The 20,260-nt window shown below is 38.3% G+C and overlaps 1 protein-coding gene across 6 annotated transcripts in view; it reads left to right on the top strand.

Annotated features, from left to right (window-relative positions):
• Positions 1-17,515, top strand: part of CAPRIN2 (caprin family member 2) — a 35,998-nt gene extending 18,483 nt beyond the window's left edge. For 4 of the 6 annotated variants that reach the window (XM_049822234.1, XM_049822237.1, XM_049822236.1 and 1 more), the window contains 11 exons: positions 3,339-3,470; positions 3,662-3,749; positions 4,459-4,514; positions 5,132-5,242; positions 6,974-7,084; positions 7,711-7,863; positions 10,835-11,018; positions 12,637-12,822; positions 14,077-14,177; positions 14,929-14,995; positions 16,501-17,513. In XM_049822234.1, coding sequence (XP_049678191.1) covers positions 3,339-3,470; positions 3,662-3,749; positions 4,459-4,514; positions 5,132-5,242; positions 6,974-7,084; positions 7,711-7,863; positions 10,835-11,018; positions 12,637-12,822; positions 14,077-14,177; positions 14,929-14,995; positions 16,501-17,069 — 1,758 coding nt within the window. In that variant the 3' untranslated portion in view covers positions 17,070-17,513. Of the gene's footprint in view, positions 1-3,338; positions 3,471-3,661; positions 3,750-4,458; positions 4,515-5,131; positions 5,243-6,973; positions 7,085-7,710; positions 7,864-10,834; positions 11,019-12,636; positions 12,823-14,076; positions 14,178-14,928; positions 14,996-16,500 lie in introns of all 6 variants that reach the window. The other 2 variants (XM_049822238.1, XM_049822235.1) reach the window with 2 other exon arrangements.
• The last annotated feature ends 2,745 nt before the right edge of the window (positions 17,516-20,260 follow it).

Raw genomic sequence — 20,260 nt, 5'->3', positions numbered from 1 at the left:
TACCATAAAATACAATACTGAGGAAGTTGAGCCTGAGACAGCAGAGTGAGCTGATGTGCAGGCCTGTTAAACTGTTATTCTATTTAAATGTTTGTGCAATGTGTGGACCAGCAAACTTGGTTAGAGCTGAATTTGTGGCCTGCTATGTGAAAGCAAACCAGTTTGGCTTGTGCTTTCATCCAGTGCCATTTAATTCATGCATGCTGTGAATGCTGCTCTGAGTAGAAAGTGAATGTTAATTGTGTATCTACATGGCACAGCTGGTGATCACTGTTGTGATTACACCTTAGGTATCACCATTCCAGCTCATTTAGTACTCCACAGCTAACACACCTGAAGAGAAATTGAGGTCCTGTATTGTAGAATGGAGTTTTACTAGTATATGAGGTGGTTGAAAGTGTGTAAGATTAGTGTTATGTGTAAGTAGACCTTCAGTCTCTTAAAAACAATTCAAGCTTTAACAGGAGTACCTGGTATATTGGCACTCCGACTAGTAAAATTCCAAAGTGGTCAGTGTGCCTTTACGCTGGTTTATTTGCAATGGTTTAACAGGTCCTAAAACAAATTCTACGTATTTCAACTCCATTTTTAGTCAATTCTCTGGAGATATGTCAAAACAGTTTTTGCTGAATGTATATGTAGTATTGAAGTTAGCTTTCAGAAACATTGTTATGACAAATTAGACCCTAAAGTTATCAGTGCTGTGTAAATAAACTTACCAGTGCTGTGTTAAACTCTAACCTGAATGTTGCTTGAACCACCAGTGTGAAGTGATCTCAGCATGTATAAGTTTTGATGGGAGCTGGACTAACAGGTTACTAAACTCAACCTGCTACCAGCTTGTAATGACTTCCAGAAAAAGTATCTAGCTGTGGGCTAGAAAGAAAACTTGGCTTAAAACCATCTTAAGGATGTCAAGTACTTGCTCTTCTTTCAAAACATCTTTTTATAAAGGCATAAAACTGAAAATACTCTAACTTCCTGATACTTTTTCATATATGCTCTCTATTGCACTTGAATATTCTAGTTTTAAACACCTAAGTACCAGCAAAACAGCAAATCAATATGAGGTAACTTCACTATAACTACTTCTGGCTGGTGTATTTTAATATATGCAGGAGCTAGAAAATAACTTCTACAGAATGGAGAGTCTCAATATTTCAATCCTGGCTTAAAGCTCTAATATTATTTATGTGCCCCTGTATGCTTGCTCTTCTAGTTGAAGTAAAGAAGGCTACCAGCATAGTGCACAGTGTGAGCTGGGGAAGGAGATGAAGACTAACAAATTGTAGAAGCATACAGAAGATTGTATCATCTTTACAACCACAAGTGAAACACTGCAATCTCTTCTGCTTCCATGCACTTGAGGCTGCTTTGACTTGTTTGTGTTTAATGTGCAAGTCTAACTTATGTAGCTAGTGGACAATCTTAGTAGCTTCACACACTGCCAGGCTTGACCTGGTTATGTTACTTCAAAGGTGAAAAGCTTCTGTTATCTGTTTACAAACGTACAGAACCAGTTTGGTAGTGTACTTGTGTCTTAGTAAACTGCAGTGAGGAGGAAGAGGGTAACAGAAGCATTAATCAGTTTGACCCATAAAGGATTTACTGTGACAGCAAGTGTTTTAAGATTAAGTCTGCTTGTCAGTGAGGGCTAGAAGTGGACAGGAAGATTCAGATTCCTAGTAACTTAATCTATAACTCACTGAGACTTGACTTTATTCAACTGTATCTTTTGTCCTGCACTTAGATCCTCAAAAGCTTTAGTTCCTGTTCGTTATTGGAAACTTTACAGCAATATAAACTTGCATGGTCAGTAGTTAAAGGTAGTGCTTGTGCATCAAATTCTAATTAAGATAGAGTGCATCTTGTACTATGCTAGCTCTAGAATACAGTATAACTTCTTGGAACTCAACAAGTAGCTATTGTGTGAGCCACATAGATATTAGAAATGAAGTCCTCCAGAGTTACTGATGTGCTGCATGTACATGGATTATGCTTTGTGAAGCTCACTAAACCCTGCAAGCTTCTTCCCTGTGCATGCTATTGGAATTCTTCCAAATGCTAGTGATTAGTTTCAGATAACTGTTGAAGAAGAAATGCAAGAATGTTTGGGGGCTTGTTGTCCTAAAACTGGACAAAGAGCATTTCATCAATTTGTTTTGAATTTAGTGTGACAATTAAATGTTGACACATATACCCTTCTGCCATATAGTATCCTAGTGACTTCATACAAATACTCAACTCTACTGCTATACAGTATATTTAAGTAGTAACCTCATACTAGAAAGACAAATGTTTGTACTGTAGGAAAGTAAAGGCTTTCACATGTTCCTGTGTCCCAACATTCGGGCCAGTTGAAATAATGCAATTACTTAATTTCTTCAGATTTGCTTCCCTCTAGCTCTACAGACAAACATAAGAGCAGCAAAGCTTTAGAGAATCACTAAAAAATGTTTTAAAAATACTTATAACAAGCCTACCTCTTCCCCAAGCTGCTTTCAAAAGACATGTTAGACTATCTAGACAGTAATATTGTTGTCACTCTAAATAACAGGGCTTCTGCTATTTAAGGAGTTTACTATCATGATTTTTGATACCTTAGACTTGGCTGTTCTCTGATGAAATGCTTCCCTCTTAAAGTGAAGTGAGAACCTGTTGGGATGAACTGTTAAGGGACCATTTGAAACAATCAAGGAGTAATAAGGCCCTGCAGAAGTCCTTATTTAGCTACAAAGTTAGGCTCCCATGTGCAAGCACAGGTGTATTTTTCATGCCAAACTTTGAAAAGTTTAATGTAATACTTTCTGCAGGAGCTGGTGCATTGAGAGTATCTGGCTTGTTAGTGGAAGAACTTTGGTCTAATCCTGAATAACCTGCTTGCAATGTATCTCTTGGGGGCAGTTTCTTCAGAATGTCTGGAAATGCCATCCTAATAAAAGATATGTACTTACTGGTATGGGCTCTACTGGGAGGAAGTATGTCTTAAACCCTGAGTGATGCAGCTTTGACTTTTAAGTTTGGGCCTTCAACTTAAATATGTGGGTTTTCTTAGATGAAGGTGCCTAATTTTGCACCAAATGCAGGCAACTTGCTGTCTTCTGTACATTTGACTGTAAGAAACTGAAATGAATTGAGTCTGTGGCTTAAATGGTTGTGGCAACAGTAAGCTCATTTTTTTTTTAACCAAGTGAAAGCTCGATTCAGGAAATATCAATAACAGCACAGAATTCCTTGGCCCATGGTGTCTGATGCCTCTAGGTTGCTCTGGGAGTATATTGGATAAGGCAACTTGTCTTGCTTCCAATATTAGATTTAATATCTTTTCTCCTTATTAGGTGCCTAAACCTGTACATCAGCCAGCTGCAGAATTTTGCTCTACTTCAACTCTTCCAAAAGATCCAGTATTGAGAAGGGAAAAACTTCAGGATCTGATGACTCAGATACAAGGGACTTACAACTTCATGCAAGTATGTTTTTCTCTGCTGTTGTAGAACAAAGCTCCAATTCCTACTGATTTAGGGAAAATGGTTTTAACAATGCATGTTTGCACTGAATGAATGAATCTAGCTGTAATTAGCTAACAGCAACTTGTCAAATGAGTGTTTCATGTATATCGAGAGTTTAATTTTTTTTCTCCCAACTGATCTTTTTTCAAAAGGAGTCCATTCTGGATTTTGATAAAGCTTCACCAAGTGCCATTGGTTCATCCCAACCACCTTCAGTTACTCCAGCCAGTAGTCCTGTAGGTAGGTAATACTATAAGTGTAAATTGTATGTAAGATTTTGCAAACACTATAGGGTTTGCTCGGGCTGTAGATCAGTAGGCCTGGTGAAGACAGCTTGTCAAATTATAAAGAATACCAATGATGGAAAAAAAGGCAGTCTGAGCCACTTAACTGCTTATTTGTTGCTGGAGGTGGCTTAAGTTGGTGCATCTGCCTGGAAATTGAATCCTTATATAATCACTGACTGGCATGTGCATCTGAACCCAGCTGCAGAATTGACATGCTTTATCTGTGTAACAAACTTGTCTAGATGTGGTGTATATAGACAAAAGCTGTGAATAAGCTCAGGATAAAGAGCAGTTACCTAGCTACTCTTAGAAAACTGGAACTTTCTACAATGGACCTTCTTAAACTGGGTGGCTCTTGGGCTATAAAATGCAATTACCCAGTTATTAAATACTTAATTGCTTTTTTATCTGGGAAGTGGGTATCTCTTTTGTGGTAGAAATATTTTTATCATTAAATACCTGTCCTCTTTTACAAAAAACCTGAAGTTTTCAGTTGGGGTAGTTTACTGATGCAAGTCTCAATATTTGCAGTGTATACACTAAAAACAATGTGTCTTCATACACCAAATGTTTTCAAAAAGTAGAACTGCAGACTGAAACTATATGTAGTGTTTGAATTTAAAAGTAAATGTTGCTTAGTGCATTCTTTTTTTTTTTTACAGCTTCAAAAGAACAGAAACTGCCAAGTCAGAATGATTTTCTTCAACAGCCCCTCCAAGTAAGTTGCTTAGGAATGCCCTGAAGAGGCAGAGCTGTAGCCAAGGAATGATATATAGGTTATTCACTAGGATAGAGTTAGTACTTTTAATTGTTCTTCTTGTTAGTAGTTTTGTTACACATTTCCTGTAACTTAGTAGCTTACAGGTCGAAGATCACTCCAAAGCTGACAGAGTTGGATGTTCTTCTGCTTGAAAAGCAGCAACAAATGTTTGAAATTTTTTGAAGTAAAAAATGTTGAAGACATGCTGAGATAGTTTGAATATTTAACCCATAGGTTCAAATCCTAGCTAATAACTGTGTGCAGAGGAACATGCTGCTTTTCTTAGTGCATGTCTTTGTCTTTGAGATCCTGGCTTATGCCAAAGATACAGTGTCTCAAGCTTTGGCAGCCGTGTTAAATTCACTTACTGTGCTTGCAGGTCTTGCTACTTTGGTTCTTAAATAGGTTTCCTTGCCACTAATGAGAATTCTTAAGAAAGTTAAGCTAACTGTTCAAAGCACTTCAGCTCCTGCCTCATTCTGAGGTTTACTTGGAAATGCCCACAGTGTGAGTTTCAGTGAAACCAAACACTTAGGAGAAAACTAAGATAAGGTTTTGAAATCTCTTTTTGCAAGGCTGCTGCTTCATCCATGACACTGCATGGTTCAAATACTTCCCTAGCATCTGCTGATCAGACTCTTTCTGGCTCTGAAACTGAAGACTTGGTGACACCACAGACACAACAGGTAATATACCCTGGACTTCATTGGCATTCAAAGATCTGTGTGATAACTAGCCCTAACAGAAAGCTGTGGTGGGGCCTCTCCTGAATAACTATACTTGAACAACATACAGGGACAGAATGCAAGTGACAGCAATAGTATAGCCTACATTCTTGAATACACGAAGGTGGTTGGAAGAGTCTTCCTAATACTGTGTGAGTGCAAAGTGGCCAGTCTGCCCCTTGAAATGGGAAGGGTGTGGGATGAAGAATGCAGGCTAGAAAGTGTGGTGCATATTCTTGTGGGAACATATGAGCAGCATAAATATTTGCTTTGGTTACAGTGTAGAATATTCCCTCTAATGACAACATAGAGGATGCATAAATTGGGACGGTTATTGTCATGAAATAGCAAACTTCTCTGTAAGCCGAAGACTGAGATGTGTTCTCTCAAGCACTGACTGAAGAAGTACTAGGGAACTGACTTTCTGATGTTCAGCCAAGACATCAAACTTTGCTTTCTTAACTGTGTTTATGTGCAGTTAAATCTTCAACTAGCATTCAAATATTGTTTAGAGCTGAAAGCAGTGTTTCAATTTATGCAGATCGTGGTCTTAAAGACTTCTTGCAGAGTATATTGCTGTGTTCAGAAACACAGCTGGCTCTTTCCTGTTGGACTCTCTAATACAGTGTATGTAGCTTATAATGGGGAAATGTTCATGCCTTTTAAATGTTTTGCTGATGTACATGGTATTATCAGTATACTGTGCATGTAGCATTTACTCTATTCCTTAATATACTATATAGTTGAATATAACAGCCTTGACAGGGATATTCTAGTCTTGCTGCCTCTTGAATCAGCAGTTTTGGCCTGGTTCTTGACACCTTCTCTCACTTCTGCAGTGTCATAAGACTTTTTGTGCTGACAAGGATTAAATACTTTTGCTGTTTAATATGCATCCAGAAGACTTGTGCTATGCTATAATGTAGAACATCTGATTTAGTAGAGTGTTCTGAGTTTTTTGCTAACTTATTGTTTGGAATTAGGGTTGCTCGTGCCCGGCATATCTCTAGTTCCTTAGGCTTGAAGTGTGGTGTCTGTCTTTTCCAGTCCTGCTTTTCATGGAAACCAGTAGATAAGCTTTGTTTGGTCCCAGCACAGCCAGGGAATACACTCCATGGTGACAGTGCACTCTCCTGGTATGCAAGTGCATACCAGTTCTGTCTGATGCACATGGGATGATATACATGGTGAGAAAGGGACTGGTAGTCTTTAGCCCTAGGGTATGTATCTAAGTATAACCAATTCTTAAACTTAGCATTACAAGTGTGAGCTAACTATAGAACATGCAAGTTTTGCAAAAGCAAACCAAAGTTTGGCTCTTGTTTGACAGAGCTTACCAGAAGCCTAGCATCAGACATCCTTTTGCATTTAATTCAATGAGACAGGTGTGTCAGACTTCACTGTGAATAACTGCTTGAAGCAATATACAGTTCTTAAAATTATCTGACTTTGCAGGGCTAGTTGTACAACCTGTTGTGTAAGAAGGGTAATCTAAGTCTGAATCTCCAAAGCTAATTACTTGAAGCTTTTGGTTAAGATGATTTAGTACATTTACTTTGGTCTTAATGTTTGTCATGGTCTTTCATAATCTACTTGTTTCAACTTATGCACTGGTATTTCATAGAGCTATCAGAACTTTGTGCTTTCTGCAATACTTCTTGTAATAGCAGGTGCATGTATGCCTTCTTCTAGGCATCAGCATCGCTTTCTCAAGAGACTGAGAAATATACTTCCCAGCCACTGTATCAGACAAGTTCACGTATTTCTGAGCCACTGATACCTAAAAAGATTGAAATTGCCCAGGTAAGCTATCACAATATAGGTAAGATAAATTGGTTGCTGAAATGTGTCTAGAGCCTTACATTCCTTTTTTACTTCTGATTCCTATAAATGTTGGTATTCTAAATCAACACTTCATTTTGCCATCTGCACAGATGAGACTTAATGCTGGTTAATACTTTGTCTGAACAACTCAGCATTGTTTCTAATCTGAAACATAATTGATTGGGAGGGGGAAAAAATAAAATCCCCTAAACTTTCTGAGTTCCTTTGGAAAAAGAAGTCCCTTTTAATATCAGCTAAAGAATCATCTTGTGATAAATGGAGCAGAAGGCATTCTATGTTTCCTTAGTGGTAGGAAAAAATACCTAATGTCTATTGTCAAATTATTACAATGAGTGGTATGTATAGTAGCTCATAGGCACATTTCACTTAATCAGCAGAGACTGCAATAGAAGTACTGTTTGCTGAGGATGCACAGCAAGATTTGAAATTGTAAGCAAAAGCTATTTTGTAGCTGTACTATGTCCAAATGTCATCCTGTAGAAACTGCTGACTTCTGTCAGTCTAGGCTTTAGAACAAATTAACTGCTTCTGTTACTGCCTGATAACTATCAAGTGACCTTTCATTACATTTGTTCTTCCCTCAGGCAACTATTCCCCTCCCAAGTGAGCCACAGTCACCATTGCCTACTTCAAGCACCTCCATGTCACCAGTACCACCAGCTCAAAGCTTTCAGTCTCCTCCAGCAAGCAGCAGTTCTGTCACAATAACAGCAGCTCCCTTTCAGGCTATGCAGACTGTAAGTATGCAACTTGAGGCCACAGAAGAATAATTGACAATTATGCCAATAACTTAGTCCTGATACTGGGGAACTGACTCCTTTTGATATAGTACAGAACTTGATAGGTCATTTGATGTTTTAATGTTAAAAACCTAGATTAGAACTCTGCTTCTCCAATGCCTTCTGAACTTAAACCAGGTCATCTAAGAACAGATATACTGGTTTTGCTCTGTATAGTCCCAAAATCTAATACTGGGATATCTTAGTAGCCTCAAGGAACTAAGAGGGAGAAGTCAGACCTGAAATAAACAGGTTTATAGCTTTGTCCCAAGGCAAAGTTGGCTGTACTTAAACTGTTTTTATGCATAGGTCTCAAATAATGGTCACTGCAGAGGAGAGAGGGAATCCTGAAGTATATAGTTGTTAGGACTAAAAGCTTCCTGAGGCCTGAACCTGTCTTACTGCTTTTTAAAGTGTTTGCTTTAGTTGGGTTAAACTCATTCCACTGGAATCATGGAAAATGTGTCCTTGATAAAGACTGGTGTAGCTCATTATCCTATCTTGCTAACAAGTAGTCAAAATAGATGTCTAGGTAATAGTCCACACAGACCATGAGTGGTGTTTCTTGCAAATAGATGCTATTTTTTTCAGGCCATACATCATCAGTAATGTTGGAGAACATTAGTGAACACTGCTACTGTGTGGTAATCTGCAGTGCAAGCCTAGAGGAACTCAGAGGAAGGGTCTCCATTTAGTTGTTAAATGTTCCCTTCCCTGTACTTGGTCTTATTTAGTCCTCTGAAACCTTCATTTAAGGTTCTTGCTCAAAAGCAAGCTTAGAAAGATGTTACTGAGATTCTCCAAAGGCATTCTCCATCTCAACAAATCTACCAGTGCAGTTCCAGAACTTGCTGGACAATCTGCATCTTGCAGTATTGAGACATGTAGTAGGATTTGATGGAAGAAGGTAGCTAATAGCCTTTCAAAGCACAGGAATTAATGAGTAAAACAACTATGACATTCTGGTGTGGTCTGCAGTAAATCACTACTGTGACTTTTTCTCCTTGGTTTTCTGTATTTGTAGAAGATGCTCAAGTAGAACTTCCTGCAGAGGTACAGAATTTTGATATAGATTATAAATAAGGTTAGTGGTGGTAGGGAGGTGATTCTTTCTCAGATGGATCTATTTAAATTATGCTAAGTGGCTAGGTGGTGGTTTTTCATGACAGTGGAGAAATAGTAGCATGCTGTGATCAAGGAATTGAGAGTCTGGGGACCCAGTCTGTAAGATAAGCATCTGTCATGATATAATATGGAGACTTGGTCTGTCATTTTGATTATATCTGAACCTAGTGTCTGTGTTCAGAGTGCTTTTGATCATAATGGTACTACTGAAAGTTCACTTGAATTAATGCTGTGGTGTCTTCAGAGATGTTAAATGTTCAAGATTTCTCTTGAGATTTTTGGGTCAAATTGGCAAACATCTGTCACTACATTGCTAGGATGTTAATTCCTCTTATAGTGGTAGCAGTCTTTAACTTTGCAGTGCAGGGTTTTCTTCTTCCCTACATTGCTTAGATTCCCATTGCTGCCAGGAAAACACAGCTATTGGATTTCAGTAGGTAGCCAGGAGTCAGATGGTTCCTTGCCAAATAGTGGTAGTACAGGGACAGTAATGGAAGCATCTGATTACATGTCCTCAGATGTCTGAACATCCTATTGCTGCCATTGTGCTTATGGAAGCTTAAGGGCAGATCCTACCTGTAGCCCTAGTCCTTTATTAGAATTCCACCTGTAGCCCTCACTGTAGGAAAATTAGATGACCTGCTACAAATAACTCCAGGATGTGGGTGTTGACAGCCTGACTGCACAGCATCCTCAAATTTCTTAGAAGATTACTTTGATCACTTCCTCTAGTAAAGTGTAAAAAAAACCAAACAACCAAAAAAACCAAACCCAGAATTTGTGTTTTATAATGGTTCAAAATGTATATTCAACACTTCAGTATCATGAGGGTTTCTGTGCTGGCTCCCTCTTAGAGGCAGTATTTGATTTCTTGACCCTGGAAGAAGTGTTCATTTCCTATTTTAATTATAGAGGCTTCTGCAAATGACAAGAATTGTCAAGCTGTGAAGCTGTTCCTTGCATCCAGCTGTAGTTTTGCCCTGGTCTGCCTTCAGACAGTTTATAGTTTTGGAAAATGGTTAGATACACCTCTAGACTCACTATCAGTACTGCTGACAGCTCTTTATGTGAAATTTAGATCCTTTTACTCAGAATAGACTTCTTTCCTATTTGATCTTGACAGCATCAATTCTGGTAACTTTGGGTTATTGGCTATAAAGCAATACAGTCACTGAGTGATTGAACTCTGGTTGATTAGATTTAACTAACAGTATTATCTGCATGCCACTCTAGTGCTGAGGCTATAACATTAAAATTTGAATTACAAGATTTACTTAGGCTACATGTTTACTCTGAGGTAACTTAAAACAGGTAGGAAAGTTGAGGTTCAATCTACCAAAGGGGTGAAGGCTGCCTAATATGGTACTTGAATGGATAGTAGCATTGCATCAGGTTCCAGGACCCAAATTCTTCCCATGTGTAAATATCTCCTCTCACTATAGGCTGTCTCAGCTTCAGGTCAAAAGCTGTAGGACAGGTAGTCAGTGAATTTAACAGTGGATTTCCCATAGAAGGAAAATAGCTTATTGTATGGTATCTGTTCTGTTGATCAAATATGGTAGCTATAGTCAATCAAGCTATGTTTCTTGGGTAGCAGCTACACAAACAGGAGTAAGTTCTGTAAGCTTACTGAGAAGGAAAACGATGGGTTGAAGTACAGTGCTTTTGATTATTTCTAAGAAACAGTTGGTGTTCTAGAAACTGGTGTAGGTGTATGGGTTTAAACCATGGCATAGCAGGGTGGTGGCGTTAGGCAGAGACTTAAGCTGGTAGTGTTAAGCACTTGTCTTGAAATATGTTGTAGGTATTTAAAGTGAATGCACCACTGCCTCCACGTAAAGACCAGGAAACTAAAGAGGATTCTTCATATTCAGCAGGATATAACCAGAGTTTCTCTACAGCAAGTACACAGACTCCTCCTCAATGCCAGTTGCAATCTTCTCATGTTGCGGAACAAACCTCTCTTTCACAAGAATCTCTGTCTTCGGGTGAGAACTGTACTTCTATCTGCATTTCAAGTAGTCTTTAAAGATCTTCAGGTTATAGTAATATTTTAATTCATTACCATGTGCTGTGAGTTCGGTGAAATTCATAAATACTGTTATTGTAGCCCTAATGTTAACAGGTGCTAATCAACCCTAATCTAGTTGATGGTATGGTATGTAAACAATTTCAAAACTGCTAGCAGGATGAAAGGCTGCTTCAAACTAGTTTCTATACTAGTTGCGTGAACAGTGTCACATGCCTGAATTTCCCAGTAGGTGGGAAACTCAAGTATGCAGTGATACTTGCTGGTCAAACAATTGTTTCCTTGGAATTGAAGCAATGATGGAATACTCTTATTTGGAACCATTAATTTGGTCTCCGGTAGTAAGCACTAGTGCTGGGAGTTGCTGAATGCTAAATAAGAAAGTTGGGATATGTTTTCAGTTTGACCTGAGGAATACTAAACCTCTAAGTGGGGTCTTGAGCTGCCTTATTCAACACAAAACTGACCTGCTTGACATTCAGATTCTGTACCAGGTGAATTTATATAGCTGACACTAAATATGAAATGAAACTAGCCCCTAAATATGCCTGAAACCGGTTCCAGGATGAAAGGAAGCTGACAACTAGGGATCTGGATTTATAAGACTAATCAAGTGACTCAAGGTCATATAAAACTACTGGTTTTATGCCAGAGGAATCTTCCTAGGAATTATACTATAAATAAACTGATACTCTGTGGAGTCAGTGAGACATATGAAGATTAAAATCTCCAAAGAACAATATAAGTATAGCTGTCAGGCAGGCATGTTTAGCCTGAATGCTTCTCATCACTGAGACTACAGGTGATCAGTCTTGTACACAGTTTTTTGATGGAACATCATGATTTTTTGATTAATTTTGTGCAGTGGCCCTGCACAGACTTCAGAAAGGGGTTTAGACTGTCACTCTGGATCAGTTTTAAGCTTTTTGGATGGATACAAAGCATGGTCCTGTGGAAACACATTCATGGTTGCAAGGTCTGTATTTAAAGCTAACCATTCAACCACCCTGTGAGTGAAAAGCATTCTTGAATACCTGTTGCTTGGGGTTGAACTGCCTAATAACATGTAGTAGGAATGTCTGTTGAAGAGACTGAACCGAAAGATCTAGCTTTCCACAGTTGTCTTATTGCTATCTAGATAAGACTGAGTTTGTCTCATTTTGAAGGATGTCAACACTGAGGTTACTTAGTTTATCAGATAGACCAGTGGGGTCTGGCTAGTAGAACAGTGTTGGTTCTAAGTGAAAATTCTTAGTTGGATGTTACTTGATTTTTATACTGGCTTGGTTATTTTCATGATGCTGCTAGCAGGCTTGTTCTGACCTATGCAACTGAATCTTGAATGCATTAGAGGCTTGCACTGACAGCCTGGGCTGTCTACAGTGTCCTTTAACAAGCATTACACTCTACAGAACAAAGGGGAGAATCTCCACTCGAAGTAATGAAGGGGCAGAAGAACAGGATATTTGGAGCAGCTTAATCAGTCTCTGAACTTCCTAATGCTGCCCTTGCTTCTAGGTGTGGTAACTTATTACACTTATAAAAGCTTTGAATTCATCTGTGCCTTCTGTTTTAAGCAGTGAATTATCAACCTGATGGAGCTGTTCCTGTTAGCAATGGTAGCCTTGCCTTTTATCCAGCACAGACTAATGTTATTCCCAGACCCCCTCAGCCTTACCTTAACAGTCGTGGGTCTGTCAGAGGATCTGCTAGAGGTGGAAGGTCACTGGCTAATTCATATCGTTCCCCTGGTGGATACAAAGGTATGTCTATTTACTACTGCCTTAAAAAAAACAAGTCTAATGTAGTAACACTAGAACATGATTTAACACAATATGGTATTAAACTTAGGTTCTACATGTGAAACTTCTTAAAACAGGACTTTAAGAGCCATGTGCAGAGAATGGGGGTCCTCTGTAGAATTTAAACAAGTTCATTCTGATTTTTATTTGTAGTCCTTGTACTTTGGGTATCAGGTGAACTGGCAGAGCAATTTTGTAGCCTTTTGAATTGTGAAAGTAGAAACTTACACTAATAGGTTATTAAATTATTTAATTGTATAGACTCTTCTGCTTGCTATTTCATTTACCATTCTGAACTTTTTACCCCCTTTATTTCTCTTGGCATCTGTCTTGCTACTGTTCTGGGCAGGTAATTTCTCTTCAGATGCCACTTGCAGTATTTGCCCAAAACAAGATACTCTTTGCTTGGCACTGCTGGCTTTAGTATTCCAGCAGAAATGGGGATGGGGGTGGAGTTCCTGGTAGGAGAGCCCTTCTGGATTAACAAACTGAAGTGTTCTAAGAGGGGGATTGTTTGGTCTCTGCAAATCAGTTGCTATCCTGCTGCTAGCTGAAGTACTATAGAAAGTTTCAGCTGACTTTAAGCAGATACCAATTTAAGGTTGTTGGAAACTGTGGTCTATTCCATTTTGAAGTGAAAGGGCACTTAGTCTGTGATAGTTGTTTCAGTTATTGGGCTGAGATGGCTCAATGCCCTGTAGGAACACATACCAGACAGTGAATTATATAATTCTAACTTAACAGCAGTTAAGGGTTTGGTAGTGTCTGGTACTAAATTGCTTGCAGCTCTTCTTTGGTAGTTAGTCTAATAGCTAAAGAGGCTAAATATTATAGTAACAGTAATAGCTAAGCATTTGTAATAGCAAAAGAAAGTATTTATTAATTCTGTGTTAAACCTGTCTCTGGAACCAGTAAGTTTTTCAGCTGTTCTCTGAAGTCCCATTAGTATCAAACAGGCAATTGTTAAGGTCTGATGTTAATAGTTTTAAACATGTAGTTTTGGTACATCCATAGTGAGTAGTTCTGAGTAGCTAATGAAATGCATTCTTTATAGGAGTAGTGAGACTCTGCTCCAAATTCTGAATTAAAGAATAGATGTGGAATTGTGTAACTTAATACATGTGATAAGTGCCAAAAGGGAGCTCTACTTGTATTCTGGACTTGTACTGTAAACCAAACAATGAATGATAGTGAATAATAACTTTATTTGAACAGGTTTTGATGCTTACAGAGGCTCACCTTCAATAACTAATGGCAACTACGGCCAGCTGCAGTTCCCTGGTAGAGATTATGCTGGAATGCCGTATTCTCAGAGGGTTAAGTATTGACTTTTATTTCCAGTAGCCTTTTGAGCACTGTACAGGAGGCAAGTCTTCTACTACTGTAGCTTTTCATTATCTTAACGGGTGAACTATTTCTTACAAGATAGAGGCTAGTTTTGTTTCCTAGACAGAACTTTTTTGGAACAGTAGACAGCAGGTTGAAATAGGAAGTCAGTTCAGACAGATAACATCTCTGTATGACAGGTTGATTTTAGTCTGAAGGGAATCTCTGAAATGCAAACAGATGGCAAATAAGGTGTGGTATAATGAGTCTATTTTACTATGGATTTTAAAGTTGGTACTCAATGCCTCTCTAGTATAAAATAATTAACTCCTAAATGGACTGACTGAGGATGTGGTTAGCAAAAAAAAATCCAAAAACCAGTGTGTAAGAAAGCAAAGGTTCCTGCTGGGATGAGGGTCTTCAGCTTTGAAATGAAATACATTCTTCTGTACAGACTTGTGGACTTGTAACAGAACTGAGATTTAAGGTATTGCTCAATGGACTGAATGGAGTGTATAGTTCAGCAGCTAACTTGCTAGAACTAGCACTGAAATAGCTCTTTAAATTCATACAAGCTATTGTAAATTTTCCATAAATAAGGCTGTTTATATCCTAATTCTGAACTCCACCATTGTCTATTCTAAAGTTCAAATTGTGCAATGAAAAAATACTGTTTGTTAGCCCCACTTGTTTTCAGATTTTCTTATAGCCATCTTCCTAATACTTCTGTTCTCTTTTTAGGATGTTAATTACCAGCAGTGCTATAAACGAGGTGGGATAACTAGTGGTCCTCGAGCAAATTCAAGAGGTAAGGCTAACATTGGGTTGCCAGTGGCACATATATGTGCTTGGCTGTAGTAGATGAAGTGGAGTGTTATTGTGACTAGTGAGAAAAAGTGTACTATCACTGACTAAACAGATGAAGTGTGGTATAAATTAACCAAGCTAGATTGAAGCTCAAGTATTGTTCTTAGAGAGCATTGTGTAGCAGCAGATTTAATTTCACTATTCTCAATTTGATGTCTTAACATGTCAAAGTTCTGACCCAATGGTACCTTACTGAACTTTCTTCACAAATAAACTGACTAGGAAAACACACACAGGGTGGTTCCAATGTTGCATTTGGCTTCTCCCCTTAATTGCGTGGTCTCCCCTGATTCTGGGTAAGCTATCAGATTCCAGAAACTTTGTATGATAAACTATTTCTCATAGAAAGAGTTGTTTGGGAATACAGCTTTACTCTGTACTTCCATGCTGGAGTACAAAACCTAAAGAAATACATAAGACTAGCTGTTTGAATCGAAGCATGAATAGCATGTATTTTGAAAAGTTGTGAACAAGATGATTTAATCCTACTGTATGTGCTGGAAAAAGCTGGACTTACACTGCTATAGGTGAAAAGTGAGATGATTAGTAACTGTAGATGGTTACTTTGAAGAATAAAGTGAAATTATAGCATATCATGGGAACTTTTAGGATAAAGCAGGCCCTCTCTGTCTGAGGGAGGACTCATAGAATATACTTCAGAATAGAATTAAAAGAAATATGAGATTGTGGTGAGTTAACAGTTGAGAGATGTAATCATTAGCATTAAGACATCATAGCAACTTTACTTAGTTTATTGAATATCTCAAGGTGTTCCTTTCCAGTGGAAATAACAATGGTTTGCAACTTGAGTGTGACTGCTTTAAATTTCTTGGATCTATCTATTAAAGTTTTCTAGACCCTTTTAACTTGGACACTTGAAAAGATAAAAGCTTCATTTTGGGGAGTGGGATGCAGAACATTTAAAAGCAATTCTAGTTCTTCAGACTTTTAAAGTATTCTAGCCTCATAAGTTGATATGACCTACTAAGGATGCAACTCTAGAAGAACAGTATTGAGGTAACTTGAAGTGCAAATTCAGATCTTGAAGGTGACTAAATGACTACTTGGCTTTCGGTAATTTTGTCAATTTTTTTCAGAAATTACATTTTTGTCTCCACTTGGAAGTTAGCATATGCTTTTTTATGCTGTTACATGTATGTGGCAAATACTAAAGCTAAAACTATTACAAGCTACTACTCTCTCCTACTTAAAAGTATGAAAAGTAATTGTCCATAGTTAAACTATGGCCCAGCTTGCTGAATGCAAGTGTGATGAATGTAAGCCAGCTTTAAAATTCTGTTCTCACTGGGGTCTTTTGACAACTTGCTGTAGCTGAAAGACAAATCTTTTTGCAAAGCCCATACACTTGCTGCTTAAGATTATGCCTGCAGGCATAATCTTATCCTTCTGTTATACTTACTTATCATTGCTAATGATCTTTAACAGCAGGGTGGAGCGATTCCTCTCAGGTGAGCAGTCCAGAACGAGACAATGAAACCTTTAACAGTGGGGACTCTGGGCAGGGAGACTCCCGCAGCATCACCCCTGTTGATATGCCAGTGACGAGCCAAGCTGCTACCATACTACCAGTGCACGTCTACCCCCTCCCGCAGCAGATGAGAGTTGCCTTCTCTGCCGCTAGAACATCTAACTTGGCCCCTGGAACTCTAGACCAGCCAATTGTGTTTGATCTGTTGCTGAACAACCTTGGAGAAACTTTTGATATCCAGCTTGGTAGGTTCAACTGTCCAGTGAATGGTACATATGTCTTCATCTTCCACATGCTGAAACTAGCTGTAAATGTTCCCCTGTATGTGAATCTCATGAAGAATGAAGAGGTCCTAGTGTCAGCCTATGCAAATGATGGGGCTCCTGATCATGAAACAGCTAGTAATCATGCAGTCCTGCAGCTGTTCCAGGGAGATCAGATCTGGTTGCGTCTGCATCGGGGAGCCATCTATGGAAGTAGCTGGAAATACTCCACCTTTTCGGGATACCTCCTTTATCAGGACTAAAATCCAGTGCGATGTTTACAAAAGATCTGCTCCAAACACCTTGGTGGAGGGGGGTGGGACTAGCTTTGCACTTACTACTGACTTTATAGAAGATATATGGTTCCATTATTGGGGGAAATGATGGTCCTGTTGTGCAAGGTGAAATCATGGAGTTGGGGTACTGAATCAGCACTAATTTGGCACTTTATCAGTTGTGATGTAGCCTTGCTAGTAAAGCTGTGAATGTATATTGTTTGCACTTACCCTAAACTGTATTAATGTCCAGCTTACTACACTATTGATTGCCTCAAGTATGGGCTATTCACAATGCCTTGTTGTGCCTCAATAAAACAAGTTAATATGCATTTTAGTATTAATCTTGCCAGTGGTCTTTATTTTTAAGATGTATCAAATAGCTTATTCCTGATGTGGGGTGTACATGCATATTATTACATAGAACTGATCTTAGAAGTTTCAATAATTCAGGATAAGATGTATAGTTTAAATGGGATTACTTGTTTATTTAGTTCTTGCTTGATGCCATTCTCAAGAGTGTTCCCTTGATCAAAATGAATTCAAGATCTAGTTACATACCTGCTTCCTTTTTAACCAAAAGGTCTAGAAATTGGAAGTGAAATGCTACGTACTTTGTTCGACTACTTACTTTAAATGCATATCCTGTCAAAGTCTGGCTTTGTCACATCACCTGTCCTTCAGTAGTGATGTAGTTGAAATTCTTAAATCTCAAAACAGTCACTGAAGGGCTGGCTCACACTGTTACTCAGCTGCAATATATTTTAAAGTTAAAATTGCTTCACAAGGGTCACAAATGTGTATGGCTTCCCTCCCCCATGAGACTTGATTCAGATTGTACTGCAAGTTATCTCCTCCTTTCAGACAGCTGCTGAGGAACTTGGTATTTGTAGTTGAAGCCTGCTGCTTGCGTTTTAAATCAAACCTTGAATACAAATGCTAGGAAGCATTTATGAAATTCCTTTCTTACAGCTCATAGGCTGTGTGACCAGTCTTCAGAAATCTGTTGTGGCCTGAGAACTGAAAAGCCATGATGTATGTCTTTGTCTAAGCTGCAGCATGTCAAATACTATAAAGCATTTCAATGTTTAAAATAAAATTATGAACTAGTAAGAAGACTGTAGGTCACTGGCTCTTTATACTTTTAAAAGCTTCAATAGTTTGTTTTAGCAGTAGGAAGTATTTTATCTGAGTGTACTAAGGTAGCTACTGCAAAAGCCTGACTGGTATATCTAAGGGTGGACTAGAACTATGCAAAGTAAAAGCAGTTCAGCTATCTGCTTATTAAACTAAAAGTAAAAATCTAAGTGGAATAAATTTCAGACCTGATATTAAGCTGCTGCTGCTTGGTATAACTGGTAAACAATTCTCCCCTGCTACCATGCAGATGCCAAAACAAGTTGTCTGACATGACTTCACAATGGTTTTATTCCAAACTTGGATTTCTTCATACAGACTTTTACAGGGTAATCATGCTTCAAGTCTTGGTTTAATTCCTTTGGCAAGTTCTGACATGAGAAGTTTAGGTGGGACAAAGCTTTAGAGAGCCTAGTTTACCACTACAGAAAAAATGTCAAGCCTTAAATATTGAATACTAAGCCTGTATTTTTAAACATGCTAATTCTGACTTTAGCCAGTAAGGAGGCTTATTTCTAGAACACTCTCAACAGAGGATAAGTGGCAGGAGTTTAACTAGCACTCTTTTCTTAGACTGTTAACTCTCCTCGTATATCAATATGGGAATATGGTAGATAGGCTTAAACGCCAAGATAACTTTCAGCTTGCAATAGCTTTGCAGCTGTGGACAAACAGCAGACTTCAGTGCTCTTCTAACAGACCTGCAACTCTAGTTGTTTTTTTTGTGGGTTTTTTTTTTGCATGTGGAACACTGACCCAGTCACCCCTCTCCCAGGCTGTCTATTTAGGGACTAGTAAGTGTGCCCTATTGTGCATGTAGCAGGGTATCCCCCTTGCACTTCAGACTGCCTTAGTGCATGCTACTTCATTTAGCATGTAGCTTATCCTACTTGGTTTTATTACATGTACTTGTCTGATGGATTTTATATGTTTTAAGAACAAGTTATCAGTACTAAGAATTGCGAATAAGCTCAGCCTTTGGCAACTTCAGATATGATTACTGTGAATACATGAAGCACATGTTGCTTTCTAATGCTCTAGTTCAGTTAAGTCTGGACAACTGCTTGGTGTCCTATGTTACTGCTTGTTTGAGACTAACCTTATTTCTTACTGGCAGATCTAGCAAAGCTTTTATGTATCCCTAGCTTGCATATATTCAAGATATCTGAGGTAAACATCTCAATTCTAGAGCTGGTTGTCCATCAGTGTAAGATGGATTTTTAAATTCCTAACTAAAGGAGTACACACTGTCACAGCCAGATGTGTACAGATATCATGAAGCATAAAATCTAATCGCTATATGGTTCCTTGATAGTAAACTTGGTGATAAATTATATAATGGATGGCTTTAAAAAAACTTAATATTTTTACAGGCTTTATCAGTCTGAATGGGAATAATCTTTATAGTACCAGCTACTTTAAAATAAAATGTCTGGGGTTTCCCTGATACTTTTTATAAAAAAAAAAAGTACAACTTGGACAATTCTCTTCCCACAGAATAACTGAAAATATGATCAATTTTATCCTATAGGTTTCTTGCATAGTACCTTCTTACCTAGAACTATTGGTTTTCACTGTTTCTAGTCAGAGCTGTGAACAAATCTCTAGCTTACCTCTGTTATAAAAAGGAATATAAGTACATCTGAACAGGTACTGTCAGGAAGTTTCAGACTAGATGTGACTCAAAAGGCTAGTATTGAACTTAAATGCTAAGCCTGTGTTTAAAAAAAAATATTGCGAAAGACCAAGCAAAGCACCTTTTTTCCACACCAATAGCTGGCCAAAATTCACTGCTAGAAAATTGCTATTCTCATCTTTGAAATGCCTAAAAACATGACTTCATATGATTTCCCATAATGAGAAACACTAGGATATTGGTACCTCGTACCTCATTCTTTATGCTTCTAGATTAATACTTGTTTTTGAAAGCTTCTCAAAGCACTTCAGAGTATTTCAGTGCATTACGTACTGACAGTTTTAGTCTACCTCAATATGTCCAGACTAAAGACCTAGATCCATATTCTACTTCTGGGCAAAGCATT

Source organism: Accipiter gentilis, chromosome 18 (genome assembly GCF_929443795.1).
Source record: "Accipiter gentilis chromosome 18, bAccGen1.1, whole genome shotgun sequence".
Lineage (NCBI taxonomy): Eukaryota > Metazoa > Chordata > Aves > Accipitriformes > Accipitridae > Astur > Astur gentilis.
This window is presented reverse-complemented; position numbering and strand designations above follow the sequence as displayed.